Consider the following 27,994-nt stretch of genomic DNA (forward strand, 5'->3'; position numbering starts at 1 on the left):
GGGGTTGGGGTGTGGGATTTGGGATCGGGGCCCCTGGCTGGGGTTCAGGGCAAGTGCAGGGTGCTGCAGCCCCTGCAGGGATGCTGCTACCCATAATGATCCCCCTTTGCCACAGTTTTGGGTTTTCTCAGTGATGGGTGGCCCAGCCCCCCGTGCGGCAGCCACATGCGGGTTTCACAACGTATTTTGGTCAGTGTTTACAAGAAAAGGCTGCGGCGAGGGCTGTGGCTGGGGATTCCAGTAAATGGCCCCTGGCCTTCCTCATTCTCAAGAATAGGAAACTGCGTGACTTCTGCTCGGCATTTTGCTGCACTGCTCCTGTAAGGGGCCAAGAGGAGCAGAGAAAGTGCCATAATCCACAGCACTTTGCCCTGTGTGCAAGGCTCTCTTCCCTCTGGGAAAACACATCGGGGGATCACAGCGCTGGGTCCCACAGTGCCTGTATGGGGGATGCTCACGGCCCACAGCGTCCAGGGGATGCTCCATGCTCCCATAGGCAGCGGGGTGGGCAGGATTGGCAAAAATAGCACTGGGCGCCCTCTGCCCCAGCAGCTCAGTAAACAGGAAATCTATTCTTAGCCCCATTCATGAGCCGTGTGCCGGTGGCAGCTCCCCGCTCCAGGCTTGTTTTGTTCCACGCCGGCACGCGGTGACGCCAGGGCGGAAGGCGGCCACGCCACGATCTGACCCGAGGGCTCCGACCCGAGGGCTTCCCCTCGGCTCTGCATCCCTGAGCCGCCCCAGCCCCTCCGTCTGTGGGGTTTCCAGGGGCCGGAGGGGTGGGTGAGGATTTGGGAAGCGCTGTGCTGTGTCCCAGCCGTCAGTGGGCACGGCGGGACGGGCTGAGTTGGGTGACCTTAAAGGCCTTTTCGGACCATAATGATTTGATAATCCTATGAACGGGCGTATGGGGAGGGGCTGCTGGTTGAGGTCTTTTCCAGCCTCACCGATCCTATGAGTGGGCATGGTGGGGTTGGGTTGCGACCGGACTTGACCTCAAAGGTCTTTTCCAGTCTTAACAATTCTCTGATTCTGTGGTGACTCTGTGACTCTGCCGGCCTCACGCTGGGTGGCACCGTGGGTCCAAGCTCCTCTCACTGCTCCCCAGCGGCACAAATTGCTCCGGAGGAGGTGAAGCCATCGGCTGAGCTCGGCCCTTGCCGGTTTCCCACGGCCCCCAAAGTCCGCAGAGCGGCAACGCCACCGCCCGCACGGGGCTGCGCGCGGACCCGGCCCCGACCCGGCGCGCCGCTCCCCAGGAGCCGGGAGCGGGGCGGGGCGGGGCGGGGCGGGGAGGGGGTCGCGGTGCACGGAGCGCCGGGGACGCGCAGGAGAGCGGATCGCAGCTGCCGGGCGCGGAGCGGCGCTGGGGCGCTGCTGCCCTCGGGCGGCCGCTGTCAGCACTGCGGGGCCGCCGCCCCCTGCAGGAGTCACCGCCCTCCCCCGCCCTCCCGCAGTGGTTCCGCCCTCGCTCCCCCCACCTCACGTAATGGCCCCGCCGGCTCCCCCCCGCCTCTCCCACGAATGGTCTCGCCCACCCCTCCGCGTGGCACCGCCCGACGTGATGACGTACGACGCACGGCGCGTGCTGGTGCGGCGGTGTCATGGCGGCCGGCGCGGCGGGCGTGCGGCCTGTGGGCGGCTCCGGGCCGCGGGGTGCGTGCGGGCGGGTCCTGTCGTGGGAGGGAGTGCTGCGGACGTTAGGCCCCGGGAGGCGTCTGTGCTGAGGCAGCTTTAACCGGCGGTGCCCGAGGGTTGAAGTTTCCTGTGGAGGCCTCTTGGATGGGGTTGTGGGGCCGGGCGGCGCCGGCGCTGCGCTGCTGCGGCCTCACCTGGCTGTAAGAAGGAAGAAAGTTATCGGAGAGCGTCCGAAGGAGGGCAGCGGGGAGAGGGAAAAGAAGAAAGGGCGACACGAGGAGGGGCGGCTGAGGGCCCTCGATTTGGTTGGCGGAGGGGCGGCGCTCATCTCTGCTTTCTGTGGCACAGGAATGGCACGGAGCTGGGCCGGGGGTCCGGCCGTGCTCGGCCCCGGGGGCGGTGGGCTCAGCCCTGGACTGCCGGAGCTCAGGGAACATCGGGACGCCGCTCTCAGCCGTAGGGTTTGGGTGGTGCCGGGGGTTGGACCCGGGGATCCCTGTGGTTCCCTACCAGCTCGGGATGTTCTGTGGTACTTGGAGGTCCCGTGCTGCTGGTGTCCGTTACTGCCTGCCCTCTGCTGTGTCGCCGCTAGGTGGGCCCCGAGTCCTTGCTGCTCTGCAGGAGGCAGTAGTAGAAGTTGAGCTCTAGTTTCCACAAATGAATGGGGGAAGAACGAGGACTAAATGAGATGAGAGATCCTTCCGGTGCCCAGCAGAGCCAGCTCCACAGCGGGTTAAGTGAACCGTGCAAAGTGAAGGCAAGGAAACTTTGGGCAGCGCCATGCAGTGGGCAGATCAGCTCGCTGTGGTGCGGGGTGTTGGCTGGGACATGTCTGTGTTGGACCATAACATTTCAGGAGGATGGGAGTGTGGTTAGTGTGACTGTTGAGTGCTCCAGCAAAACCGCTTCCTTGTGCCCTGGTTTCCCCTGCTGCAGAGAGGTGCTGACAGCCCACCTCTGCCTGCTGCAATTCCTGTGTCTTTCATTCACCACCTGGAATGGCAAACCAGAGCATGTTTTGGACTCACTAGAGTCTGAGGTTGGGGTCCAATCCCTGCCTGCATCAGTGCGATGTGCTCAGCCCCAGAGACCCTGCAGCTACAGGATGAGGACTGAGCTGAGCAGAGCACACCAAACGAAGCTGAGATCCTACAAAGGGAGGAGTGTAACGGTGTGGGCCATGTGTAGAGATTGCAGCAGTGGGTTGTGAGATTCTGTAATGCACAGGGGCACGGAGGCATTATTTCCCTTTTATTACAGGTTACCACAAACCACCGCTAGCAAATAAATGTAATAAATATAATTTTTAAAAGGCGGATGTATCTGGATAGCAACTTCTTATAGCCATCACCAGGAAGTGTGTGTGTGCATATATGTGTAGATAGCTCACCTTTGCAGCTACACCCATCAAGGGGCCTCAAGAATATTTCTTTGGGAAAGTGCCCTACTGGCTGGAGTCCTGTTGTCCATTTCACCCCAAAAATGTGATTTAACTGCATGTGTTCCCCTGGTTGCCTGGCTTTCCTTGCTGGCTGGGGCACTGGGGAAAGAGGTGACAACGGACAAAAGCACTTTTCGTTTGGAGAAGATGAGCCTGGTGCCCGCAGCCGTCCCCACCCCCAGCCCACTCAGTGGCATGCGAAGCACTCGCCCGCCTCGCAATGAGCCGGGTAAGGAAGCAACAGCTGCTGGGGTCCTTTTGCTGCCTCAGGAGCTGCGACAGCACCCGGGAGCCAGGGATCTAAATTTAAATCTGTGCTTTGTGTGCTGTGCATGCGAACGCAGCCTCCAGCCCCCAGAGTCCGGCTCCTCTGAGAGGGGGATCTGGAGGAGCTCTGGCTGGCTAGGGCTGGGGGCTCAGCCGTGGGGTGAGAGGAGGAGAAACAGCGTGGGGAGAACCACCATGGAGCCTGCGTCCCACCAGGATGATGCAAAGAAGAGGCAACAGAAGGAGAAGTCCAAGAAACCGGTGCCACCAGTAGCCCCTCGGCCAGCCAGGGCTCTGTTCTGCTTAACCCTACAGAACCCACTGCGGAAGGCATGCATCAGCATCGTGGAGTGGAAGTATCCTTCAGGTGGGGGTGCTGGGGATCAGGACCCTCGATCTGCAGGAGGAGAGCTCGCAGCACGCTGCTGCGGTGCCGTGCTTGGGCTTTGTGCTTGGCTGTTCCACTGAGCCAGTGGGGGAGCAGGAAAAGCAATTGGGGACACCTGGAGGATGTGTAAAGGGCAATGGTTGTGCCAGCTGGGGTCAGTTGAGCTTGTGTGGGAAGATGGAACTGTGAAGCCATGGGGATCTTTTATGTGGTGGTGTAGGAGCAACTGGGGTGGCAAGGGGCTGCTGGGTGTGAATGTGTTTTGTGCCTGTAGAAGCTGTGCTGAGAGAACCAGGAGAGCCTGCCGGGATGGGAGAGGTGTGGTGGGGATGGGGCCAGGCAGAGCAGCAGAGCCAGCCTGGGAAGCAGCAGCTGAAGATGGAGACTGCAATGAGAGGGGCTTGGGGTTAGGCAGTGAAACCATGGTGGCATCTATTCAGCCTTTCTGACACCCTAGGCTGAGAGTAATGATACTGCCTGGAAAAGATCCTGTGCCATGTCAGTGCCTCAGCTTTGTGGCTCTGACAGCAGACGCTGCAGAGCAGAGATGAGCCCCAGTAATGGGAATGTGTGCAGCGATACCAGACCCATACACTAGGTATCCCCACAGAAGATGGTCACAGCTAATCCCTACTTGGCAGCTCTCCTGGCCTGACATCCCTAACTGTCCCACGAGGGCTCGTACATCCTGACCCTGAAATGAGGGCAGTCAGGTGCATGGGGGTATAAATACAGCCGGGTGATGCCACTGAAATCCAGTGCCCAGAATTGTTTGTACTGCCCAGGTCAGAAACACCTTCCTCTCCCTCGACACTCCTTTCCTGATGCATTGATGTGAGAGAGGTCCTCTGTGATCTGCACGCTCTGGCCTGTGCTGACTCAGGACAAGGGATGTGTTTGGGTGTGCTGGAAGACATAGGGTCTGTTTCCAACTCTTCCCCTGCTCTCGGCTGCATGCACAAGTGTCCTCCACACCCATTGCCCATTTGAGAGAAACACAGCTCAGGGAAGGATGTGCTGGTGGGGCATCCCAGAAGCAGAAAAGGAGAATTCTCTGATTTGGGCTCTGCTGTCCTTAATGGTCAGAGAGTCCCTTTGCAGCATGGGAACAAGAGATCAAAATCCACTTCCAGCACTGCGCTGCCTGGCTAAAGTGGCAGGACCTGAGCTGTGATTCCTGCTCTGCTTACGCAGCTCTCACCAAAAAGTCACGCATCTCCCTCACCCTCCATCCCTGCACCCACACAAAGGCTGTGATGAATGGTGGCAGGGTGGGCTGCTCCTTTCACCCCCTTTGAGCAGGCACCCAGGTGTTGCTCACCCTACGGTGCTGAACCAGACAGTGGCATGACCGCTGCAGCCCTGTGCTGCGTAATTATCTGGGAATTGAGATAATTAGTTGATTAACCATAGGATAGGGAAATGCTAGTATGGCTTCAGGGCTGCTGTACTGGGATGCTGAATTTCAAGGGCTGAGCTGCAGGTGCTCGCAGGAGGCTCTGCCCAGGGCGGGATGGGACTGCGGGGGATTTGCAGTTGGCAGTGTAGTTATGGGTAGGGATGGGGATGGCAGATCTCAAAACAGCTCAGAAGTGGGCACTGGCTGTGGTTGTAACTGCGGGTTGGAGAGGAGGAGGAGCCACGTGAAGGTGGAGCAGCACTTTCATGTCCTCCACCTGCACTTTGCTCCAGTGCTGCTGATGAGCGCAGGAAAGGCAAACGAATTGGAGAACTGGGAAGCACTCAGCAGTGAACTGGAACCAAAAACTTTTACATGTTTTGTGCCATGCTGTACCTAGAGCTGGCAGCCACAAGGTCACCAGGTGCACAGAGAAGACTCCTTTGCTTTTAGGCATGTGCACAGCTGGAGCACAAGCCTGTGTGGCCTGGATGTGACCAGCAAAGGACAGCGAAAGAGCATGGCTGGCTACTGTTCTTCCAGGGTGGCGTGGGGTGGTGGGTTTCAGCTGTGCTAAAAGAAGGAGAGGCTGTGGTCCATGGGGTGGGAGCCTTGTCATGGCCAAGGTCCTGTGGGAGCGTGAGCCCTTTTGGGACTGCTGGAATGTGACAGCTGAAGCTTGACCTTGAGGTTTCAATGGCACAGCAGAGCAGTGACAGCAGTAGGAGTGACCAAGTGGCTGTCCCTGGGCCTTGGAGGTAAACAACAGCCCACCCCCTTCGTTCAGAGGTGCCCCAGGGCCCAGATGACCCAATTCTCTGTTCCATGGAGGGAGAGAGACTCTGGCACTCAGCAGAACAGCCATGAGTGCGCTGCTGTGTGGGCTGGGGGACACTGAGGTGTGAGCCATGTGTCTGCTGGCTCAGCTGCCAGCCTGGGGTGGCACAGTGCACCTGAGGTCTGCTGTTCTGCAGCATCTCCCTTCTGGCAGCTGAGCACCGCAACCGCAGCCAGGGCCACCATGCTCTGGAGTGCAGTGCTCTGTGATCTCTGTTATGGGAGAGGACCTTGAGCCTTCAGAGCGGCTCGCTGAAGGATAAGTAGGGGGAACTCCCAGGTTTCCAAGTCCTCAGCTGCAGCCTTTCACTCTGTGCTTTGTCCCCTTACGTCCTATGCGGGTGCTGCCCCTCTCCAGGTCCTGTGTCTAACCCTGCTTCAATTCCCTCTCCTCTCCAGAGACCCAGGAATGGGCAGAGGGAGGCTGTTTCCCTGTGCTTCCTCCACACACACCCCAGCAAGACAGGGACTGCTTTCCCATCTCTCTCTCTGCTCCTTAACGCTGTTTCAGACCTTTTGAGATCATCATCCTCCTGACCATCTTCGCCAACTGCGTTGCCCTGGCCATCTACCTGCCCATGCCGGAGGATGACACCAACGTGGCCAACTCCAGCCTGGTGAGATTCAGCCCTCCTGCCACCCTCCTCTCTGTAAAGCTGCGGTCGGCCTTCACTGCTCCATGGAGCTCATCCTCAGCGTGCCTGGGCGCCAGGTGATGGCATCTGTGGGGCTGCTGCCCTGCGTGGTGGCACCACGTGTCAGTGCAGCGAGAGGCCACGAATCAGAGAGACACCACTGCAGAATGGGTCTGGAGAGTGGCTGGAAAGAGCTGTAGGTTGAGGGCAAAGGCAGCTGGGTGGTGTGAGAAGTACAGGGGAAGGAAGGGTATCTCTCTTCCTTTTTTTTTTCTAATCTCAATGCTTCCAAAAGGAAACTTCCTGTTCCAGAAAGGCTGAAATGCTTTGTTTTAGCATATTTGGGACTGAATTGCCTGGCCATTCATTTCTAAGCTGAATTTTAATTCTGGGACATTTTTTTAAAGAGGAAAAAATAAACCACCCAAACCTCTGTTAAGGAGAGATCACTTCTTCCCAGTCCATTATTCTGTTGTTTCCAGTCCCTCCATCTTGCCTGGAGTAAGATGTTTTGGTGTGATCCAAATCAATAGCTTTCATTATTTTTAGTTCACTGTCCCTTTCCCCCTCTTAGATGCCGGCTGTAGTTCAATCCGTATTGATTTCTATTGTGAGTCTGAGTTTGGGCACTGAATCAAAGCATCCAAATATGTTGTTTATACCAAAATGTTCTCTTTGCTAATTTCAGGACTCCCCAGTGCTGGGGTGGATGTTGTGTGCAGGCAGTGCTGGCGACTTGTGGCTTAAAAGCACCTCTCTGTATTCTCTCTGTCCCTTACAGAAAAATCTTAAAGCGGTCCAAAAATTTGAGATCTGGAATAGCAAGAAAGGATTTTATTTGAGCGGGTTTCTTCTCTGGCCATGGGAATGTGACAGGGTTTGAAAGGTGCAGAGAGGTCTGTACCAAGAGATGGGGATGGCAGTGACAGGGGAGAAGCAAGAGGTAGGGGTGGCAGCAGTGGATGGGATTTGGCTGAGACCAGGATGCAGGTGGGTGCAGAGCCGTGGGACGCGTGGCAGGGCCCTCACCGAGCTAACTGCATGAAGGGATTTCATCTGCTTGTATTTATTACAAATCATTGTTTTTAATACTCTGCCCAATTTTATTTTTCTCAGCCCGTTGCCATATCAACAGCCCCGGGTATCAGCAGCCTGGCAGCCCCGCTCTGCACATTTCTTTGTCTTCACATTCTGGTGCCTTCGAATGAGCAATCCCTGCTGTGAGCAGAGCCAGATGCCCATTGCCGCGGGTGATGCTGTGCTCTGCGCAGGGCTGCAGACAGAGCAGCAAAGCCTCATTGGAGGCATTCCTTCCAGCAGCAGCGAGATGCTGCAATGGCTGGGGGCTGCAGGGAAAGAGGTGGCTTGTTGTGGAGGGTCCTGTGTGGCCTCAGGGTCTGGGAGCTGATGTTGCTCTGCAGGCTGGAATTGTGTCGTGTTGCATTGCATCGGTGTGGTGCGCAGTGTTATTCCTGCTGCTGGGTCTCATTCAGAGCCTGCAGGTCAGGTTACTCCATGTCGCCTAACATTGTTGAAGCATGTCTGTGCAGCCCAGCAGGCTATGAAGATCTGCAGCTTTTTATAGTACTTTTTAAAGGCTGGGCTTGTGCACCCAGCCCCAAGGCAATGCCAGAACAGGTATCAACACTGCCAGAACAAAACGTCCCCTGGCTGCTTTCTTCTGCTATCCAGTGGCAGCAATAAGTTTGTCCTGGCTCAAGACACGGCTTTGTGGCCTCGTGAGTCTCCTGCTCAGCATGTCCTGCAGCTACACCCATAATGCGGGGAATCCAGGAGGTTTGCTGTGATCTGCCTGAGTGAGAGGCTGTCCCATCTCAGCTCAGTGACACACTGACAGTCAGGACATTAGCATCTGTCTACAGATTACAGCTAGACAAGGAAGGGGAAACCAGACCCACAGCCGTAGGACAGGTTATGGGGGGGATCTCTCCAACCAGCACTGATGGAACCCTGCATAGCACCTAATGACCGTGCTGTGAGCTTTCCTACTTCCTACAGAGGTGATACCAGCAGGACAGGTCAGGATGATCCAGCTCTGTGTATGTGATTGGGTCTGCAAAGCACATCACAGAGCTGGAGCTGTACGGATGCTTGCAGCCTCCAAGGATGGAGTAACTCAGGTAGCAGGGGCTGCCTGCTGTCTCTCTCTTGGCCCAGGAGTTCACTTTTGGACGGCTGGGTGTTGATTCTGGGACCAGCCTGGGCCTTGACAGCTGCTGATCTGAAACGTGTGTGGTAACTGTGTCTGTGTGTCTGGGATTGCAAGGATGGGCTGTGGGGGATCCGTCACTGATAAATGGGGAATGCAAGCATTGAATCTGCTTAGCTGAACGCTTGCAGTGCAGCCCTGATAAGACCCGTAAGTGCAGTGCTGAGGTCTCTGTTCTCTCCACTGCTTCCCTCAGACCTAGCAAGGTCTGGTGCTGTAGGATGGCAGTCATGCAGGGACACTTGGCATGCCCACTGCTTGTGGATGTGGCAACTGAGCAGGCACCGCGTCTGAGCCTTGGCTGTGGTTGCTGGTAAATGGGCAGTGCTTTCTATTTGTCAAGGCAATGGCCCTGGGGGGGATGCAGAGCCATGGTGTGCTGCTTCCCTCTGCTCTCTGGGTGCCATTCCTGGTGCAGAGGCATGCTGCTCCATGCCCTCCATGGGGTGCACAGTGAGGAGAGGGGCTGTGGAAAACCAGAAATATAAATATCCCAGTTCATTCGACTGCTTCAAAGGCATTTTAATCCTGGCCTGGAAAGAGCCATCAGCATGGCTGGCTGCAATGGCGGTGACAGGCAGAGCCAGGTGGGCACCCAGCTCTTGGCCGTGCTCCCGTGGAGGCCAAGCTATTCCGGGCCCGGTGGCTGTGCGGGGTGCCAGGATTCAGCTGGCAGCGGGCACAGCTCTGCATGGTGAAGCTCCAGGGCCGGTTTCCTTCCAGCAGCTCAATCTGCCATACTGGGGTCTGGTGTTAGGCGGAGGGCCTTGAGACCTGGGAAGCACCAGGGAGCCACGGCACAGCCAGCTCGTGTCATGGCGGCTGCAGGATGGCTGCAGGACAGCCCCCGGGGCCTCAGCGGGAGAGGCTGTGGGAGGAGAGCCGTGGGGCAGTGGTGACAGCGATGCTGCAGCCGTGTGGTGTGAGGCTGAGGCTGGTGGCACTACTCTAACAGGGTGCGTTCTGCTGCTTGCAATCCCCAGGAGAAGTTCGAATATGCCTTCCTGATCTTCTTTGCCATCGAGGCCATGCTCAAGATAATAGCTTACGGGTTTCTGTTCCATACGGACGCCTATCTCCGAAATGGCTGGAATGTGCTCGACTTCTCCATCGTGTCCCTGGGGTAATGAAGGGGGGAAGCTGCTGGCGCTCTGGTTGCATGGTCCATAGCCTGTCAACCACACTCCTTTTTTCTGCTGACTGTGGGTTTTAGGACAAGATCATGGAATCACTAAGATTGGAAAAGACCTCTGAGATGCCCGAGCTCAACCCCATTCCATCCCCACCATGCCCACTGACCATGTCTCCCAGAGCCACATCTCCACATTTCCTGAACATCCCCAGGGACGGTGACTCCACCACCTCCCTGGGCAGCCTGTGCCAATGCTGACCACTCTTTTGGAGAAAAAATTGTTCCTAATATCCAACCTGACCCTCCGCTGGTGCAGTGCGAGGCCATCACCTCTCATTCTATCACTGTTACCTGGGAGCAGAGACCAATCCATGTTGCTCCAAACTCCTTTCAGATAGATGTAGAGAGCAATAACATTTGTCCTGATCTCAGCTCATTGCCTCCTCCCAAGGGCCCCATTTTCTTGCCCTGGAACCCTCTGTAACTCCCGTTTCTTCTTCCCTGTCTTCCCAGTTCCTGTCAGATCTCCTTGCCCTGGGTAGCAGGAGGGCACAGTGTTTTCCAGTGTTTGGCACAGGGAACGGGCCCACTGGGGATAGGATGGGAGGGCGCCTGGGTGCTTGGCAGAGCTGCTTGCACCAGCTGCTCCAGCAGAGATTCCTGGTCTCCATCCTCATGCGCTTCTCTTCCTCCTCGTCCTTCCTTCCTTCTCCCCTTTCCCCTCCCTGCACTGTGCCCTGGCTCTTTCAGGCTTGTCACCATGACCCTGGAGCAGATCAATGCAAAGGAGGGAGGGTCTCTGGGAGGGAAAGGTGGCTTTGATGTGAAGGCCCTGCGAGCATTTCGTGTGCTGAGACCTCTGCGCCTGGTGTCTGGAGTGCCAAGTGAGTGCTGGGCCCTTGTTAACAGGAGGGGCTGTGGGGTTTTGGCCATAGGACAGGTTCCGTTTGCTGCTGGTCCACACCCAGCCACAATATGGATGTAGAAGAGCTGCAGAGTGTCACATCTCCCTGCTGCTTGAATTTGTCAGTGCTGGGATCTGCAGGTCAGCATGCACATAACTCCCACCGTGGCTTGGTGTCAGCACCTTTGGGTGGTTGGTGCATTCAGGGTCTCACTTTAGTTTCTCTTGCAGAGCTCTCATTTTCCTGTAGCTTATGTAGATACAGCCGTGAAGAGAACAACAAAACAGATGGATGGGCATGAAATAGTCTCCAGCACTGCCTGGAGAATGGCTCTGCTGGGGTGTTCCAGCTGCCTGCATTGCGGGTGGAAAGCAGCAAGAAATTGCTGCAGAGATTTCAGTTCATATTGGGACTTTCCTTGGTGTGGGGCATTTCAGAGGGGCTGTCAGGAACACAGGGTGCACCCAAAGCTGTTTGAGATGTGGCTGAGACCCTCTCCTTTCTCCCTGGTGCAGGTCTGCAGGTTGTCCTGAACTCCATTATCAAAGCCATGGTGCCTCTGCTGCACATCGCGCTGCTCGTCCTCTTCATGATCATCATCTATGCCATTGTGGGGCAAGAGCTCTTCAAGGGCAAGATGCACAAGACCTGCTACTACCTTGGGACAGGTGGGGCTGTGGCAGGGAGTGAGAAGTCAGAGATACGTCTGTGTGCTTTTGGGACCACAGAGCCTCTGTGGTAGCAGAAAGCCTGGGAGTGTGGTGTGGCAGGCTGGAAAGGCACGTGGTACAGGATGTGGATGGGGTGAGGAAGTGGTGAAAGCCTCTGCAGGAGATCGGGGGGTGCTGGGAACTGCTCATCTTGCCCAACCTGCCACTTATGTTACGGCTTTTCCCCGCAGATGTGATTGCCACAGTAGGGTCAGAGAAGCCAGCCCCCTGCACAATCTCTGGCCATGGGCGTCACTGCTCCATCAATGGCACCGAGTGCCGAGGTGGCTGGCCGGGACCCAACAACGGCATCACTCACTTCGATAACTTTGGCTTTGCCATGCTGACTGTCTACCAGTGCATCACCATGGAGGGCTGGACCGAAGTGCTCTACTGGGTGAGCTTCAGTGGCCTGGGCTGGGTGCCCAGCTCGGTGCTGGTGAATGCTAGTTCTGCCTGGCAGGACGCAGGACGCAGGAGGTTAGATCAGCCCCCCACCGAAAGATGCCCTTCCCCAGCAATCTTCATACTGTGGTGCACATCCCATCATGCGCCACTCATGTCCACGTGTCACTATCCAAGAAGCCTTTGCTCTCCATACAGACAGACAGCAGAGAGCTCTATCTCCCACCTTTGGGAAAGGGTATAGACCACTCAGTGTTTCTCCAACGAAAAAATGTGTTGTTCAGTCTTTGGGAGACTGACTTGCTGAGGCTTAGGTATGAAGCTGATGTGTAAATCTGCTCCCAGATGCTTAGGTCTGGCTTTTCCTCCACTAAGGTAAGGAGCTAGGCTCTCGGGTGAATTTACGTCCCACCCAAATGCTCCCTTCAGAGGAACAAAGCTTCTGCAGCCTGCTGGGGGCTCCCAGGAAAGACAGCTGGAAGAGCGTTTTGAGGATACATCGTCTGCCTCTCTCCTTGCCAGGTTAACGATGCCATTGGGAATGAATGGCCCTGGATCTACTTTGTCAGCCTTATTTTGCTTGGTTCCTTCTTTGTTCTCAACCTGGTGCTGGGGGTGCTCAGTGGGTAAGTGCCCCAGTCCCTTCTCTTTGCCAGATTGGTGAGCAGTGTGGACATTGCCCGTGTGGGAAGAAAGCCTTTATATTTTCTGTTCCTTGTCCTCTTTCAGTCAGCCTTTTTCCTTGCATGCTTAGAAACACTGAACCTCCAGTTACCTTGTGTACCAGCTTCTGTGACCATCTGAGATTTTAGCTCAATGCAGAAATCCTTTTCCTGCAGTACAAGCACCCATCAGCAGATGCAGCCTTTAGCCCTGGCTGGCCTGTCTAGCCGCAGCCTCCTGCAGCAAGGAGCTGCACTGGTGGTGGGGAGGAAGCCAACAAGGAGTTGGTGATATCCCATGATCTTGGATCATGGAGTGAGGCCAAGATGGACAACAGTCAGTAGAGCGGTCTCTTGATGCTAGGGGAGTTCAGGCTGTATCCTTGTCCAAGGACCCGTCTGCCACAGGACTGTGGTACACGGCCTCTGCACAGCTCCTCTCTGCTGCTTGCTTTGTCCCAGGGAGTTCACCAAAGAGCGTGAGAAGGCCAAGTCACGAGGCACATTTCAGAAGCTGCGGGAGAAGCAGCAGCTGGAGGAGGATCTGAAGGGCTACATGGACTGGATCACCCATGCAGAGGTGATGGACAGTCACCGGACCAGAGGAGAAGGTACCAGCAATCTGTGGGTTGGGTTCCTGGGTGAGCATTGGAAAAGTTGCAGACTTGTTTTGTCTAAAAACCCAGGAAACAAAATGCTTTTGCAGAAGCTCTACCTCAGCTGTTGTCCTTAGCAGACTGCAGGGTTACCAGCTCTCCCACTGGCAGATGCACGAGTTTCCCAAGAGGGCCTGGGGAAAGACCAAACACATCTTCCACACCTGCAGCCAGTGCTCTCCTTCTGTTCTGCATTTACTCACATCCCAGCTGGGCCCAGTTTGCTCTGTGCTGCTGATGCTGCTGCTCTTGCTGCAGGGCGGTGTTCCTGGGGCCTGCTGGGTGTGCTGCATCTGACAGTTGCAGCCTCCTGCTCAGCCTGTCTCTGCTGTCTCACTGGGACAGCGGTTCTCCGTGTCTCTTCTGAAGGCGGCTCTCTTCCAGGCGTGCTTCTGGGAGAGATGCCCTCCTGCATGTTCTACCCAAGGGCTCCAAGGACAGCCTGGGCTGTCATTCCCTCTGTAGGTATGATGCCGCTGGATGAAGGAGGGTCGGAGACAGAGAGCTTGTATGAAATCGAGGGCATGAACAAATGGATTCTCTACTTGTGAGTATGCACAGGCTGAACCATCTCCTGGGTTTGTCTGGCAGCCCTGGCTGGGCCAGGCTTTTTGTTTTGTGGGGAGAGCTGGGGGCTGTGTGTTCAGGAGGAGCAGAGTCCCAGGAAAAGGAAGCAGAGGTGGCTTTGCTCTGTTCTGCTGGCACTGATGGCCCTGCTGACCCTGTGGCCTTCTCTTCAGCCGGCAGTGGAGGCGTTGGAACCGAATGTTTCGTAGGAAGTGCAGGGATGTGGTGAAATCCAAGTTCTTCTACTGGCTGGTCATCCTGCTGGTGGCACTGAACACCCTCTCCATTGCCTCTGAGCACCATTTCCAGCCCGAATGGCTGACGATTGTACAAGGTAAGGCCCAGGGAGAGGGAGGGTCCTGGACTCCTCACTGCCATGTAGACATGGTGGATTCTTACTGTGCCTGCACAGCCACTGGCAAAGCACAGCGACTGTCGGACACGTGCAGACATACCCACGCACACAGGTGTGTGTGCACCATCCACACGTGCACGACTGCACATTGCACACACGTGCTGTGTGCACATACATGCATAGAATATATTCTTTGACACGGTGAACAGGCGGAGTGCGTACATTTACAAGTGTACATGCATAGTGCATATAAGCACACATTGCATACGCTCACACAGTACAGACACACAGCACAGGCTGCATGTTATCACACCGCACGGCTCACAGACATGGCGTGTAGCACACATTCACAGCTCAGCTGTGCGTACACTCACTGCATGCAGACACACTCTGTGGACTCAAACATGACTGCATGTGTCACCCTTCTCCTTATCCTTTCCTGGGTCCTCCTTGGAAAGTTGCTATTGCTGCAATGGTGGCAGGGCAGGATGTGGCAGTGCTGTCCTCCTTCCCTTCCTGCTGTGCCATGCTGAGATGAACAGGTCCATGTCTGATGGCCTGAATGTCCCCCCCCCCAGACAATGCCAACCGGGTGCTGCTTGCACTCTTTGTGGCCGAAATGCTGCTGAAGATGTACGCGCTGGGCCTGCGCCAGTACTTCATGTCCCTCTTCAACCGCTTCGACTGCTTTGTTGTGTGTGCGGGGGTCCTGGAGATCATCCTGGTGGAGCTCAGCACTTTGTCACCCCTGGGCATCTCTGTGCTGCGCTGCATCCGGCTGCTCCGCATCTTCAAGATCACCAGGTTGGTGTGGGAAGCAGAGCTGGTGTCCGCAGGTGTCAGTGGCTCCTGGGGTGGTGAACAAGGCCATGCTGGCGTTCTCTTTGTCCCCAAGATGTGGTGAGAGAGTGAGGAGGAAGACAGAGCAGGGCTTAGTGGAAGTCTTGTGGCGTCCCTTGGAGCTCTGGGTGCTCAGATTTGATAAATGGGGGTGCTGGAGCCCAGGACCAGTGGCTTCAGGCTGTCTGGCCTATCACACCACTCGTGGAGCTCCATTTCCACCTCCTAGGGCCTGGCTGGAGGAGTCCCAGCACTCAGAGCCCATTCACTGGGTTGCCCCATTCCACCTCTTGCACAATTCTCTCTCCAGGTACTGGACGTCACTGAGTAACCTGGTGGCCTCTCTGCTCAACTCGGTGCGCTCCATTGCCTCTCTGCTCCTCCTTCTCTTCCTTTTCATCATTGTCTTTGCCCTGCTGGGCATGCAGCTCTTTGGGGGCATGTATGACTTTGAGGACATGGAAGTCCGACGCAGCACATTCGACAACTTCCCCCAGGCCCTCATCAGTGTCTTCCAGGTATGGCGCTGCAGCAAGCAGGGCAAGGGAGATGTAAGATGGGCTTCCTGGATTTTCCCTGGGCTGTGCGGCTCCTCGGGACTGGGAGAGGTATGGGTTCATGGGAGGCTGGAACAGGAAGATAGGAATGGGGTCATGAAGAGTGTAGGGTCAGGGGTGGAACAGGATGCAAGACCTGGCAGTGACACTGGAGCAGGACTGAGCTTGGGGTTCTGTCCTGCTTCTCCTCACACTGTGTCTGCTCTTCTCTCAGATCCTGACTGGAGAGGACTGGAATTCAATAATGTACAACGGGATAATGGCTTATGGGGGCCCATCCTTCCCCGGCATGCTGGTCTGCATCTACTTCATCATCCTCTTTGTCTGTGGGAACTGTATCCTCTGATGTCAAAGCTGTGTCCAGGCTCCGTCCCACCCCCATAGACTGCTCCAGCTGCACAGGACTGTGCAGATTGCTCTGTGTGTGTGTGTGTGTGTAAGGAGTGATCTGAAGGACGGGGCCATCAGCCCAGAGCTCAGCACTTGAATACACAGGGTCAGGGATCACCAGCCAGGGCTGTAACAAGAGCTCATCTCCAGGAAGGTTTCTCAGAGCAAAGCAGAGGCTGCGGACAGCCCTGGCCATATCCTCCAAACACAGCCAAGTTCATGTCCTTAGTGCTAGCCCTCCAGATATCCTCCTCAATGTCTTCCTGGCCATTGCAGTTGATAACCTGGCTGAGGCTGAGAGCCTGACCTCAGCTCAGAAGGCCAAAGCTGAGGAACGCAAGCGCCGGAAGATGTCCAGGTGAGTGCTGCAGCACAGGGCAGTGGGAACTCCCCAGCCAGGTGCTCTGGACAACAGGACTGAATGGTATTACCTGTGCCCCTGCCCTGAGTTCTGTCCTTGTTTTCCTCTGCCCTCCACTCAGAGGTTACCCAGAAAAGTCTGAAGATGAAAAACAGATGTTGGCAAAGAAGCTTGAGCAGAAGGCGAAGGGAGAAGGGATTCCCACAACAGCCAAGGTCAGTGCTGGTGGGTTGGGCCCTGGGGAGGTCTTGGTGGAGAAGCAGGTGCCTCCTGCCACCAGCCAGGGCTGACAAAGGCTTGGAGCTCACCTGAATATGGCACGCTTACCTGCATGTCTGCGTCTTGGTCTCTCTTTCAGTTGAAAGTGGATGAATTTGAATCCAATGTCAATGAAATCAAAGATCCCTACCCCTCCGCAGACTTCCCAGGTCAGTCCAGAAATAGTGGGGATGTTGCAGAGAGACGCTGCCGCAGCCTGGCTGTGTAGTAAAGGTTATGACATCGGGGCACTGAGGTTACATTGCTTCTCTTGCAAAACTTCCTATTGACCACCCTGCAGGTGATGATGAGGAGGATGAGCCTGAAATCCCCCTGAGTCCTCGGCCGCGTCCTCTGGCAGAGCTCCAGCTGAAAGAGAAGGCTGTGCCTATGCCTGAAGCCAGCTCCTTCTTCATCTTCAGCCCAACAAATAAGTAAGCGCTGAGCCTTCTCCCTGCTGCTGGCACAGATATCCCTTTGTGCCTGGGGCCTTTCTGTTCTCAAAACTTAGCCAGAATTCTCTTGCTGGCTACCATGGCTCCCATCTACTGTCCCTCTTGCAGTGTCTTACGCTGTCTTTGTCCCCTGCAGGTTTCGGATGCTGTGCCACAGAATCGTCAACGCCACTTGGTTCACCAACTTCATCCTGCTCTTCATCTTGCTCAGCAGCATCTCCCTGGCAGCTGAGGATCCCATCCGAGCCGAGTCGTTCCGCAACCAGGTGTCTGTGTGGCTCTGCAGGGCTGCGCTCCTCCATGCGCAGAGCGGAGGGCAAAAAACAGTGGCAGGCCTTTTGAAATTGCTGCGTTTCTCATGTCACCCAAATCTCATCTAATTCTGGTGCTTGTGCCCCCAGATTCTTGGATACTTTGACATCGGTTTCACTTCTGTCTTCACTGTTGAAATTGTCTTGAAGGTAACTCTCTCTGCTTCTGTGGTCCCAGCACATGGGTCTAGATGTGCTCTGGCCATGGGTACAAGCGCCAGTCCCCACGAGGGGAAGCTGTTAGCTGAGCCTGGAGTTCTCAGAGCTCGTGATGCCTTGGCAATGTGTGATCTGCCCCAGGGGCCTTGTGCAGTCAGGTCAGGCAGCTGTGTCAGCTGTGCTGTGGTACTGGGACAGATGGGCTACAGCGACAGCGTTTTTGTCAAGAAAAAAAAAAAAAACAGAAAGAGTAAGCAATGACAATCTGTGAGTTAAACAGTAATTCAAGCAGCTGCTGCATATTGCTCTCACTGTAAGACATGTACTCTTCTCCAATTTGCTGAATGACTGGAAGAATTTTGCTTCCAGCCAGTGCTATGCAGAGGATTCCAGCTGCAGCCAGCTGTCTGCCTGGCTTCAGAGCCAGGGTGTGAGCAGCACAGAGCCCGCAGAGCTGCAAGAAGCTCCCTGCACCCTGTCTGCCTGGGGCTGCAGAGGGACACTGCCCCGAGCCCTGCCTTGCTGCTCTGCTAACTGCTTCTGCTCTCCAGATGACAGCATACGGTGCTTTCCTGCACAAAGGCTCCTTCTGCAGGAACTCATTCAACATCCTCGACTTGCTGGTGGTTGCTGTGTCCCTTGTCTCCATGGGATTCGAGTAAGCACCTCCATGCTTTGTGGAGCAGGCACTGATTGCTTGGGCTGGTGGGGCAGCTGGGATGGTGCAGCTGCTTCTGTTGGGTAGAAAAGGAGCTGCTAACCCTGGGCAGCATGTTAGCACCCAAAAATTGTAGCTTTGTGGCCATCAGGCATGGGTGGGAGGCTGGGAAGCAAATTCCTTGAGTAACAAAGGAAAAGTTCTGGGTGGGAATTCAGTCTGGAGTTGCTTTGTCCCAGTGGTGGTGTCCCTAACCCTGATGTGGAATGATGGCTGTAGTGACATCTCTGCCATCCCTCAGTGCTGGAGCCTTGGTGGGGCTGTGCTGGGGTGCCAGCATGGAGGGAATTGCTCTGTCTCAGCCCTGCCTTCCTCCTCAGGTCCAGCACCATCTCAGTGGTGAAGATCCTCCGGGTTCTGAGGGTGCTGAGACCTCTGCGAGCCATTAACAGAGCGAAGGGTCTGAAGGTAAGAGGTGGCTGGGGTTCTCAACCCCTAGGAGGTTATGTGTCAGGCTTTGCGCCCTGTAGGGTTCACAGGGCTGGGAACACAGTTCCCACACCCCATCTATGGAAGGAGCTTGCTCCATCCACTGCCCCTTGGCAGATTCCTGCTTTACACGTCTGTCCCTGCTGTCAGTGGGCCAGGAGCAGGAGGTGAGACTGCCACAAGCACACTCACGTGTCGTCTGTCCTCAAACTCTGCAGCACGTGGTCCAGTGCGTGTTCGTGGCCATCAAAACCATTGGTAACATTGTGGTCGTCACGACTTTGCTGCAGTTCATGTTTGCCTGCATCGGGGTGCAGCTCTTCAAGGTGAGAGATGTCTCAGATGGGCAGGAGATGGGCAGCTTTGTTCTAAAAACTGAGCCCGAATTCCTAACTGATGTGGGGATAGCTTCCAGGACACCCTGCAGACTGAGCTGATCTATCAGCATGTGTTAACTTCCAGTTCATTTACTTTGGTTGCCTCTTTATTTTCCAAGTAGTTTGCTGCCAGGCAGAATGAGCTGGTAATGCCTCAGCTTGGGGCTCTGGAAGAAATGTTTCCACTGCATCACTAGGCAGCGTTTGTCTGAATTGACCTAGGATTGACCAAAGGGTCTGCCATGCCCCAGGGCGCCCTGTGAGCGCCCAGCTGGGTTGTGCTGGCAGCACATAAGCATGCTGGGCTGAGGCATAGGCCAGAGCTAGCATGGTGGCTGGGAAGGGACGGATGGGTCTGTGCAAAAATCAAAGCTCACAGCAAAATCACAGCTTTTTCTGATCTCTGTCAAATGCAGGGCAAGTTTTACAGCTGCACAGATCCCTCCAAGCTAACAGAGAAGGAGTGCAGGTAAGAGCTCCCCGCTGCGCAGCCCAGCGGGGCAGCAGCAGAGAGTATGGGGACATTTTGGTGCCTGCATGGGGATCTTGCAGATAAAAATAAGGGGCTGGAGGTCCTGTGCTGATGCCCCTCATCCTGGGGCAAAAAAAGCACAAAGTCACGTCCCCTCCCAGGGGTAAGCAGTGGGTGGGCAGGGGCTGTGCTGGGTGAGTACCGCATCTCTTCTGCTGCAGGGGGCATTTCATCAACTACGTGGATGGGGACCCAACACAGATCGAGCTGAAGGAGCGGGTCTGGTTCCACAATGCCTTTCACTTCAACAATGTCTTCTCAGCCATGATGTCGCTTTTCACTGTCTCCACCTTCGAGGGCTGGCCAGAGTGAGTCTGGTGTGTGCAGGGCCAAAGGCCGGGTCTGTGCTGTGAGCTGGGGAGCCTTTACCAGGGAAAGAAGAGCTGCCCAGGCTGAGGAGCAGGGCTAACCTGGTAGGGGCTGTGGAGCCAATGGGATAATCTCCTGTTCCACCTCTGTTGGATTTAGGATGTCCCCAGCGTTCTCCGTGTCCTTCAAGAAGACAGATGGGCTTCCTCCCTTAACCAAGGTCTCTATTGCCTTGTTTTCCCTCCTGTAGGCTGCTGTACAGGGCCATTGACACAAATGATGAGAACAAAGGCCCTATATACAACTACCGGGTGGAGATCGCAATGTTCTTCATCATCTACATCATCCTCATTGCCTTCTTCATGATGAACATCTTTGTGGGCTTTGTCATTGTCACCTTCCAGGAGCAGGGGGAGAGCGAGTACAAGAACTGCGAGCTGGACAAGAACCAGGTACTGGAGCTGCTGGGATGGGGTGAGCTGGACCAGCCCCGGCTCTGATTGACTGCATCAGCTCTGGGTGCTGGCACTGCTGCCCCAGATGAGCTGACCCTTCCCCAGGTTCAGTTCACGCTGGCTCTGTGCCTGTGCCCTGGCACTGCCCCGTGCAGCTCCATGTGGTCACACTGCCCTGCTCTCCCCAGCGCCAGTGTGTGCAGTACGCTCTGAAGGCTCGCCCGCTGCGGCGGTACATCCCCAAGAACCCCTACCAATACCAGATCTGGTACGTGGTCACCTCCTCCTACTTTGAGTACCTCATGTTCTTCCTGATCATGCTGAACACCATCTGCCTGGGCATGCAGGTAAGGGATGGAGTGCAGGGCTCGGCAGGTGGAGGGGTGTCCATGGCTCCCCGAAACCCTTCCTGGGGTCTTTCTTACATGGCCACGCTGCTGGCAAGGGACAAAGTGGGGCAGACTGGATGAGGGGAGTTGCAGGAAGTGGATTTTCATTTTTGCTGACCCCTCCTGAGCCATGGGTCTGGAACAGGATGGACCTCATGCAGCCCACACCTCTGGGCTTACAGGGGAGGCTGGGACTGCTGGGGACTAATGGGATTCTCCTGCCTTCTCAGCATTACAACCAGTCTGCAGAAATGAACCACGTCTCAGACATCCTCAATGTGGCCTTTACTGTCCTCTTCACCCTGGAGATGATGCTCAAGCTCATGGCCTTTAAAGCCAAGGTGAGAGCAAGGCACAGTCTTTCACAGAGCATTGCATTTTGCAGTGAGGTGGTCTTCCTCATCCTGGGTGACGCTATTTGGGCTGCTCACTTTCCTGGTGTTCCTTGCTGCTGGTGGGCCGCTGGGCTCTGCCAGCCCTGTGCTTGGGGCAGCACCACAGCCTGGCAGCTAAGGTGTGGGGTCTGCTGAGCCCCTCTTGTTAGACTCTCATTTCTATGGGTTCCAGCACAGGTTTGCTCTTTCCTGGCAGGGCTACTTTGGGGACCCCTGGAATGTCTTCGACTTCCTCATAGTGATTGGCAGCATCATCGATGTCATCCTCAGCGAGATTGATGTAAGTGTCACGCTGGTCGGGCAGAGGGTGTCCCAAGGAGCATCAGTGCCTGCAGCACCTGCCCCGGAGTGAGCTGGTGATGCCGCAGCTCTGTGGGGCACAGCCATCCTCTCTTCTCCCTCTGCCATGCTCTGAGGAGGGATAAGCCAGGATCAGCCTGTGGCATGGCTATTTCATGGACACAGGGGTCTGTACCCAGCCTACCAACATGTCACTCTGTGACCTCCCTTCCCAAGAGCCTGTAGACACTGGGATCCCATGGCAAGCAGCATACCTTGTCCCAGCTGGGCCATGAGCAGCACAGTGCGCGGCAACCCCAGCCCCACTTGCCCTGCTTGTCTTCCACATGTGCCCCTCTGGACAGGGAATCTCCCATGTGTCCATCCTCAGATCCTCAGTGCACGTGGGAAGAAAAGGTGCTCCCCTCAGTTCCCTGTGCTCACAGCACACTGCTGGCCCGCACTGTGGGCGGATCAGACACGTCAAATTTCAGTGCATTTGCTTTGTGTGTGTCCTTGTATGCAGCAATCAATATGCTGTCTGCGTATGCGTGCACATGTGTGCACTATGCACTACTGCAGAACTCTACACCACACACACTGAGTGAAGGGGTGAGGCAGGCAGTGGCTAATTGCTGAATGCTTTACTGGAAGCACTTTCAGAGCAGCGTTGGTGAGCCAGCGTGCCACTGCCTGTCACAGCACCGGGACTTCCACGCCCCATGTGGAAGGAGGGGGGTCATGCACTGCCTTTGACGCATCCCACAGTAACTGGGAGCAGCTGTAGGATCAGGTGCCACAGCCACGGTGTGCTGAGTGACCTCCGGCTGCTCTCAGTGCTGGGCAGAGAGTGCTTAGGGGCTCTTTGTTGGCAAACCACCTTCCTCCCTCGAGGACGCTCCAGGGCTCACAGAGCGTCAGATGTTCCACCCTGCATGGCCATTATTGGAGCCTCTGGGCTTCTCAGCCTTGCTGTGCTCCCGGTGAGTGCCCAGGAGCTGTGTGCAATCACTGCACCCACCACTGCTCGCCTTGCTGCTGCAGGGTTGTTGGTGGCTGGTGCTTTGTTGAAAGTGTGACCCTCACAAAAGAAGTCTGCACCCACCTCTCAGTGCTGAGCCACTCCTGAGTGCCCCAAGGCTCTGGTTTGCAAAGTCTGTCCTTTCTTCCTCTCTTTCCATTCTGCTTCTTTTCCACTCCTTCATGTCTCTGTCTGTCTGGGATGAGAATGTGCTATCAGGAGACCTCGACTCCTCCCAGAGCCCAGGTTCTCACTGTTGTTCCACCACCAGGTTCCCACAGACCCCATGGGATATTCATAGAATCAAAGGAAGGCTTGGGATGGAAGGGACTTCAAAGATCATCCAGTTGCAACCGCCCTGCTGTGGGCAGTGCTAAATCAGGCACTAGATCAGGTTGTCCAGAGCCCCACCACCCGGCCTGGCCTTCATCACCACTGGGGATGGGGAACTCTCTGCTCTCGGGAAGGGGGAAGTGGAGATGGGAGACCCTCTGGCAGTTCCGCCCCGTGCAGAACATGGGGCTGGCAGTATCTGTGCACGTTGGAGCTGGCTCCCCAGCAAACCAGTGCTGTGTGCTGGGTTTTCAAAGAGGCAGAGCAGGAGCAGCACAGCCTGCAGGGCAGGGAGCTGTAGGTTAGCTTCAATCTGTCAGCTGGCCTCCAGATCCCACCTGCTGCATCATGTGCCTGGTCTGGAGGTAACTGCTGGCAGGCAGCTAAATCCCCCTGTCCTGAGCTTTTGCACAGATTTCCTGGCCTGTGTGTCTCTGTTCCAGGCGCATGGGTGAGGTGCAATGGGGCATGGAGGTGATAAGTCCCTTGTGGTCACTGTGTTCCTATGGCCATCTGTCTGCTGCCTCATCCCCACAAAAGACACAGTGCCTTGTCTGATGAGCCCCAGTGTTGGCTTCCTGCCCATCCTTCCCCTGTGCTCCTCACTCATTCTCCTCCTCCTGTCCCCAGTTTCTGTCTTACTCTTTCTTCTGTGTCTGCACCACCACCTTCTGCAATCATTCCTCTCTCATTTCTGCCTCCCTTCTGACTCTCTTGTTCTCTTGACAGACTGTTCTTGCATCCAGTGGTGGATTGTACTGCCTTGGCGGAGGCTGTGATAACATTGTAAATATCAGCTGCATGTGCTTGCAGTGGCTCCCTTCCCCCTTTGCTGCCCTTACCCTTGCCAGCCTTCCTGTGGCCAGCACGTGCACGTGTCCTGCATGTCATGAAGACACACCAAGCCCTGCTGCTTTCCCCTGGTGTGCAGATCTCCCCTCTTGGAAGCCCAAGTGCCAAGCTTCAAAAATGGGTAGAGCTTGCCTGTCGGGGGCCCACGTGCAGCACTGGAGGCTGGTGCATCCCTGTGCCCCTAGTTGCCCCCAGGGAATCTTCTTGGGGGTGCCAGGGTGCTGGGCACTGGAAGAGGCTGTCCAGAGAAGCTGCGAGTGCCCCATCTCTGGAGGACTGGGGACCCCTACCCCCCCCAGATCTGTTCCTCTCTTGTCTGCTGTCCTCTTCTGCCTGCAGGACCCAGATGACAACTCCCGTGTCTCCATCACTTTCTTCCGGCTGTTCCGGGTGATGCGGCTGGTGAAGCTGCTGAGCCGGGGAGAAGGTGTCAGGACCCTGCTGTGGACCTTCATCAAATCCTTCCAGGTCTGTGAGGAACAGCACTCCCCTCCATAGACAAGCATCCACCCTGGGCTGGCAGAGAACTCCTCCCCTCAGGCTGCAGGGAGCTGGGTATCCATGCATGAGAACTGGAGAGTGAGGCTGGTGGGAGGGTGTCTGGGGGCTGAGGGGGGCAGAAAGCTGTCTTTTCTTCATGTGCAGGCCAAAGTGCTGACCCCTGAGCAGCTCCAGAGCCAGTCTATTGTCCCCGGGTCACTTTGGTCCTACGCTGATGTCTCTCACACGCTATGGTCCTTTTGTCACAGGCTCTGCCCTATGTTGCCCTGCTGATCGTGATGCTGTTCTTCATCTATGCTGTGATTGGGATGCAGGTGAGAGAGGCACAGGGAATTCCTCTTGAACAGAGATAGACCTCAGCCTGGTAGCATCTGGGAGGTGGGATGGAGAGGGACGGGCTTCTCTGCCAGCCACTCCCAGGGACTGCATATGTTGGGACCATTTTCCCCTGGTCTACAAGGATGCCCCCAATCCCAAAAGCCTCAGCACCCAAAGAACAAGCAGAAAGGGAACTTAAAGACAGAGGCTTTGGAAGGTAGAGAGTGCCTGAGGAAGGATGCTGGAGACCTGAAGGTGTGATTTACAGATGTTTGGGAAGATTGCCATGGTGGATGGAACCCAGATCAACCGAAACAACAACTTCCAAACCTTCCCACAAGCTGTGCTGCTGCTCTTCAGGTCAGTGCTGGCAGCTGCAGAGGGGAGCTGGGCTGCAGGTCAGTGTGGAAGCGCTTTGGTTTGGAGTGAGGGACACCAGCATTTCTGCAGCTGATTTAATTTGCTTTCCTCAAGAAAAATGTCTTATAGGAATGGAAGCATTTTTGGAGTGGCTCTTGCTTTCCCTGGTGCGGCTGAGCTGCAGACCAGGAGCCCTGTGGGGTTTCTGTTCTGAATGTTTCCTTCCAAGGCTAGATTTTAATCAGTGAATTTTTCAGAAAAGGGGAAACAAAAAAGCAGACCAGGGCTTCCCTTGACTCCAAACACTTCCCAGCGGAGCATGCAGTAACAGCTCCCAGCAGCAACCCTTCTCCCCAGGTGTGCCACGGGGGAGGCCTGGCAGGAGATCCTGCTGGACTGCAGCTACGGGAAGCGGTGCGACCCTGAGTCCGACTACGCAGAGGGCGAGGAGTACACCTGTGGCACGGGCTTTGCCTACTTCTATTTCATCAGCTTCTACATGCTCTGTGCCTTCCTGGTATGGCAGCTGCTGCAGTCTGAAGTCCCTTTCACACACCGCTCCTGGTTCGGGGCAGCTACTGGCTGCTGAGCATCTCCTGGGGCTGACCACTGCACCTTCCTCCCAGAGGCACAAATCCCCCAGCCCATCTCCCTGGCCGTGTTGCACCTGGTGCCGCGCTCCATTGAGGCCCCAGATCCCCTGAGTCCCATCCAGATGAGCGCTGATGTCCATGTTGTGTCATGCGGGTGGAGGGGGAGAGCTGCCCCAAATTGCTGCAGCCTTTCACATAATGCTCTCGGATGGGAGGTTCAGCTCCGTGTGGGGTCATCAGAAACATCTGTGAGCCCTTCTGACCCAGGACAGCAACCTTCAGCCCTCTCCTTTGCCCTCAGATCATTAATCTCTTTGTGGCCGTCATCATGGACAACTTTGACTACCTCACACGTGACTGGTCCATCCTGGGCCCCCACCACCTGGACGAGTTCAAACGGATCTGGGCCGAGTACGACCCCGAAGCCAAGTGAGTGACCATGTGGCATGGCAGGTGGAGAGCAGTGCCAGGACCTGGGGCTGCCCTTTGCTGCAGCCCAGGGCAGAGTGAGCTGTAGTGCTGCCTGGCATTACATTCCACAGTAGAAGTGTGTGTGGACTTGCCAGCTTTGTCCCAGACTGACATAAGCCATCAGGAGGTTTGGGGACACCAGACCCTCAGTCCTAGCCTCATCCAGTCCAGATGCTGCTGCTGACTCTTTCCATGCACTGCTCACCTTTATCTACCATCTGTTGCCTTGGGGAGCAGTCATTTCCCCCAAAAGGAGCACAGAGAAGGGATTTATCCACCACAGGAGTATGGGGCAGGCCATGAAGATGATTCCACACAGCCCTTGCTCAAAACCCTGTCCCTGTTTGCATGCCACAGCCCTGCTGACACAGCTTGTCTCCTCCCCAGGGGCAGGATCAAGCACTTGGACGTGGTGACTCTGCTGAGACGTATCCAACCTCCCCTGGGCTTTGGGAAGTTCTGCCCTCACCGTGTAGCTTGTAAGGTAGGAGTCAAGGAGATGGGAGGGTGTGGGCAGAGAGCACCTTCCCAGGCTGCATCCTCCCCTGGGAGGATGAGGAGAAGAGTTCAGCTGGCTTTCCCCTGTCTTCATTCATGCTCATACTCCAACTTCTGGTATTTACTGGAGAGGATCTGTCAGGGAAATGAGCAATACTGCAAGCTGGGTGGAATTGATGCATTTCAGGGTTCTGGGATTCAGGACGTGTCTGAGCTCATCTCCATCCCCAGGGAATGGCACTGAGGTGCTGCTCCCCCACAACCCTCATTGCCGAGAGTTTTCCAAGCTGTGCTGGGTTGCTCCCCATCTGTGCATCCTCATCTCCACTGGGGAAGTTGAAGCCTCCAGTCTTGGGCGCACAGCTCCTGGCATATCTCTGCACAGAGCCAGGGGCTGTGAGAGGCTCACAGGGAGGGCAGCTTGTACATCTGTGGGGAGCTTACAGCCTGCTCTGCCACCCAGCTCACAGCTGCTGGTTGTTTTGCAGCGCCTGGTGTGCATGAACATGCCCCTGAACAGCGATGGCACTGTCACCTTCAATGCAACACTCTTTGCGCTGGTGAGGACAGCCCTCAAGATCAAGACAGAAGGTATGAAGGCTGATGTCTGCTTCCCCAGCATGGGGAACCGTCTCCTTGTGCTGCAGAGTGCACGCTGTGCACCCTTTCCTGCCCTGTCTGAGGACCTCAGGGCGCCTTGCTGGTGGGGCAAGACCCTCTGTTCCAACCCTCAGCTTTATATCAGTGTAGGTCCAGAGACCATGGGCACATGCACGGGGATGAGGCCAAGCCTGGAGGTTGTTTGTGTTGCAACCATGATGAGCAAACCAATGCCACCCCAGCTGTGTAACTTCACTGTGCAGCTCGGGAGCACTTCTGACCCAGTTCCAATTCCTGCCTCAGCGCTCAGCTGCTAGACTCCTTCCCACATGCTGAGTGTAGTCTGATCCCCTGCACCTGCCATAGCACTGGTTGTTCCAGTTCTGCATCTCCCCAGGTGTGCATAGACCTCTGGAGTGGAAAAGGATGGCTCCTCTTTGAATTTAGCTGTGCTGGGGAGGAGTTGCTTTCTTCCTTGCCAGCAGCATGGTTTGCAAAGCTCTGCTTTGGTAAGAAACCACACCAACTTGTTTCCATGCCTGTGGGTTAGGCAGCAGCATATGAGAAGCCAGCACAGCAGGAGGTGGAGCTGGGCTGTGGGGCCAGCTGAGGCCAGCATCTCCCAGTAGCAGGGCACGGAGCCTTCCCTTCAGCTGGGGTGGGGAACACAGCATCCAGCACGATGCAGGGAGCATTGGGAGGATCACAGGAGATCTGAGAGCATGGATGAGCACAGACTTTTTGTTAAAATCAAAGCCTAATTCCTACAGTCTGCGGGGTGGGGAGACTGACGAGGAGCTGTCACACCCTGCAGGAGTCTGGCCAGGTTTCCACACACTTTGTCTTTGTTCATGTCCATGTTCCCCTGAGAATGAACATCTTTGTCCTCCCTTTTCCCACAGGTAATTTTGAACAGGCCAATGAGGAGCTCAGAACCATTATCAAAAAAATCTGGAAGCGAACCAGTATGAAGCTTTTGGACCAGGTCATCCCACCTATTGGAGGT

The 27,994-nt window shown here is 55.8% G+C and overlaps 1 protein-coding gene across 3 annotated transcripts in view; it reads left to right on the forward strand.

Annotated features, from left to right (window-relative positions):
- Positions 1–1,600: 1,600 nt before the first annotated feature.
- The window catches only part of CACNA1S (calcium voltage-gated channel subunit alpha1 S), a 30,500-nt gene continuing 4,106 nt past the window's right edge, over positions 1,601–27,994 (forward strand). The window contains exons 1-37 of one of the 3 annotated variants that reach the window (XM_048925590.1): positions 1,601–3,702; positions 6,482–6,587; positions 9,819–9,958; positions 10,718–10,851; positions 11,388–11,540; positions 11,774–11,979; positions 12,510–12,613; positions 13,112–13,260; positions 13,771–13,852; positions 14,046–14,206; positions 14,806–15,031; positions 15,378–15,585; positions 15,839–15,959; positions 16,258–16,372; positions 16,497–16,590; positions 16,734–16,803; positions 16,935–17,067; positions 17,225–17,354; positions 17,490–17,549; positions 18,110–18,216; positions 18,597–18,684; positions 18,924–19,031; positions 19,499–19,551; positions 19,776–19,922; positions 20,174–20,375; positions 20,567–20,725; positions 20,998–21,108; positions 21,359–21,442; positions 23,525–23,581; positions 23,987–24,115; positions 24,397–24,462; positions 24,735–24,826; positions 25,184–25,343; positions 25,721–25,848; positions 26,278–26,374; positions 26,877–26,979; positions 27,891–27,992. In XM_048925590.1, coding sequence (XP_048781547.1) covers positions 3,227–3,702; positions 6,482–6,587; positions 9,819–9,958; positions 10,718–10,851; positions 11,388–11,540; positions 11,774–11,979; positions 12,510–12,613; positions 13,112–13,260; positions 13,771–13,852; positions 14,046–14,206; positions 14,806–15,031; positions 15,378–15,585; positions 15,839–15,959; positions 16,258–16,372; positions 16,497–16,590; positions 16,734–16,803; positions 16,935–17,067; positions 17,225–17,354; positions 17,490–17,549; positions 18,110–18,216; positions 18,597–18,684; positions 18,924–19,031; positions 19,499–19,551; positions 19,776–19,922; positions 20,174–20,375; positions 20,567–20,725; positions 20,998–21,108; positions 21,359–21,442; positions 23,525–23,581; positions 23,987–24,115; positions 24,397–24,462; positions 24,735–24,826; positions 25,184–25,343; positions 25,721–25,848; positions 26,278–26,374; positions 26,877–26,979; positions 27,891–27,992 — 4,861 coding nt within the window. In that variant the 5' untranslated portion in view covers positions 1,601–3,226. Of the gene's footprint in view, positions 3,714–6,481; positions 6,588–9,818; positions 9,959–10,717; positions 10,852–11,387; positions 11,541–11,773; positions 11,980–12,509; positions 12,614–13,111; positions 13,261–13,770; positions 13,853–14,045; positions 14,207–14,805; positions 15,032–15,377; positions 15,586–15,838; positions 15,960–16,257; positions 16,373–16,496; positions 16,591–16,733; positions 16,804–16,934; positions 17,068–17,224; positions 17,355–17,489; positions 17,550–18,109; positions 18,217–18,596; positions 18,685–18,923; positions 19,032–19,498; positions 19,552–19,775; positions 19,923–20,173; positions 20,376–20,566; positions 20,726–20,997; positions 21,109–21,358; positions 21,443–23,524; positions 24,116–24,396; positions 24,463–24,734; positions 24,827–25,183; positions 25,344–25,720; positions 25,849–26,277; positions 26,375–26,876; positions 26,980–27,890; positions 27,993–27,994 lie in introns of all 3 variants that reach the window. The other 2 variants (XM_048925589.1, XM_048925591.1) reach the window with 2 other exon arrangements.

This window comes from Lagopus muta, chromosome 24, assembly GCF_023343835.1.
Source record: "Lagopus muta isolate bLagMut1 chromosome 24, bLagMut1 primary, whole genome shotgun sequence".
Taxonomy (NCBI): domain Eukaryota; kingdom Metazoa; phylum Chordata; class Aves; order Galliformes; family Phasianidae; genus Lagopus; species Lagopus muta.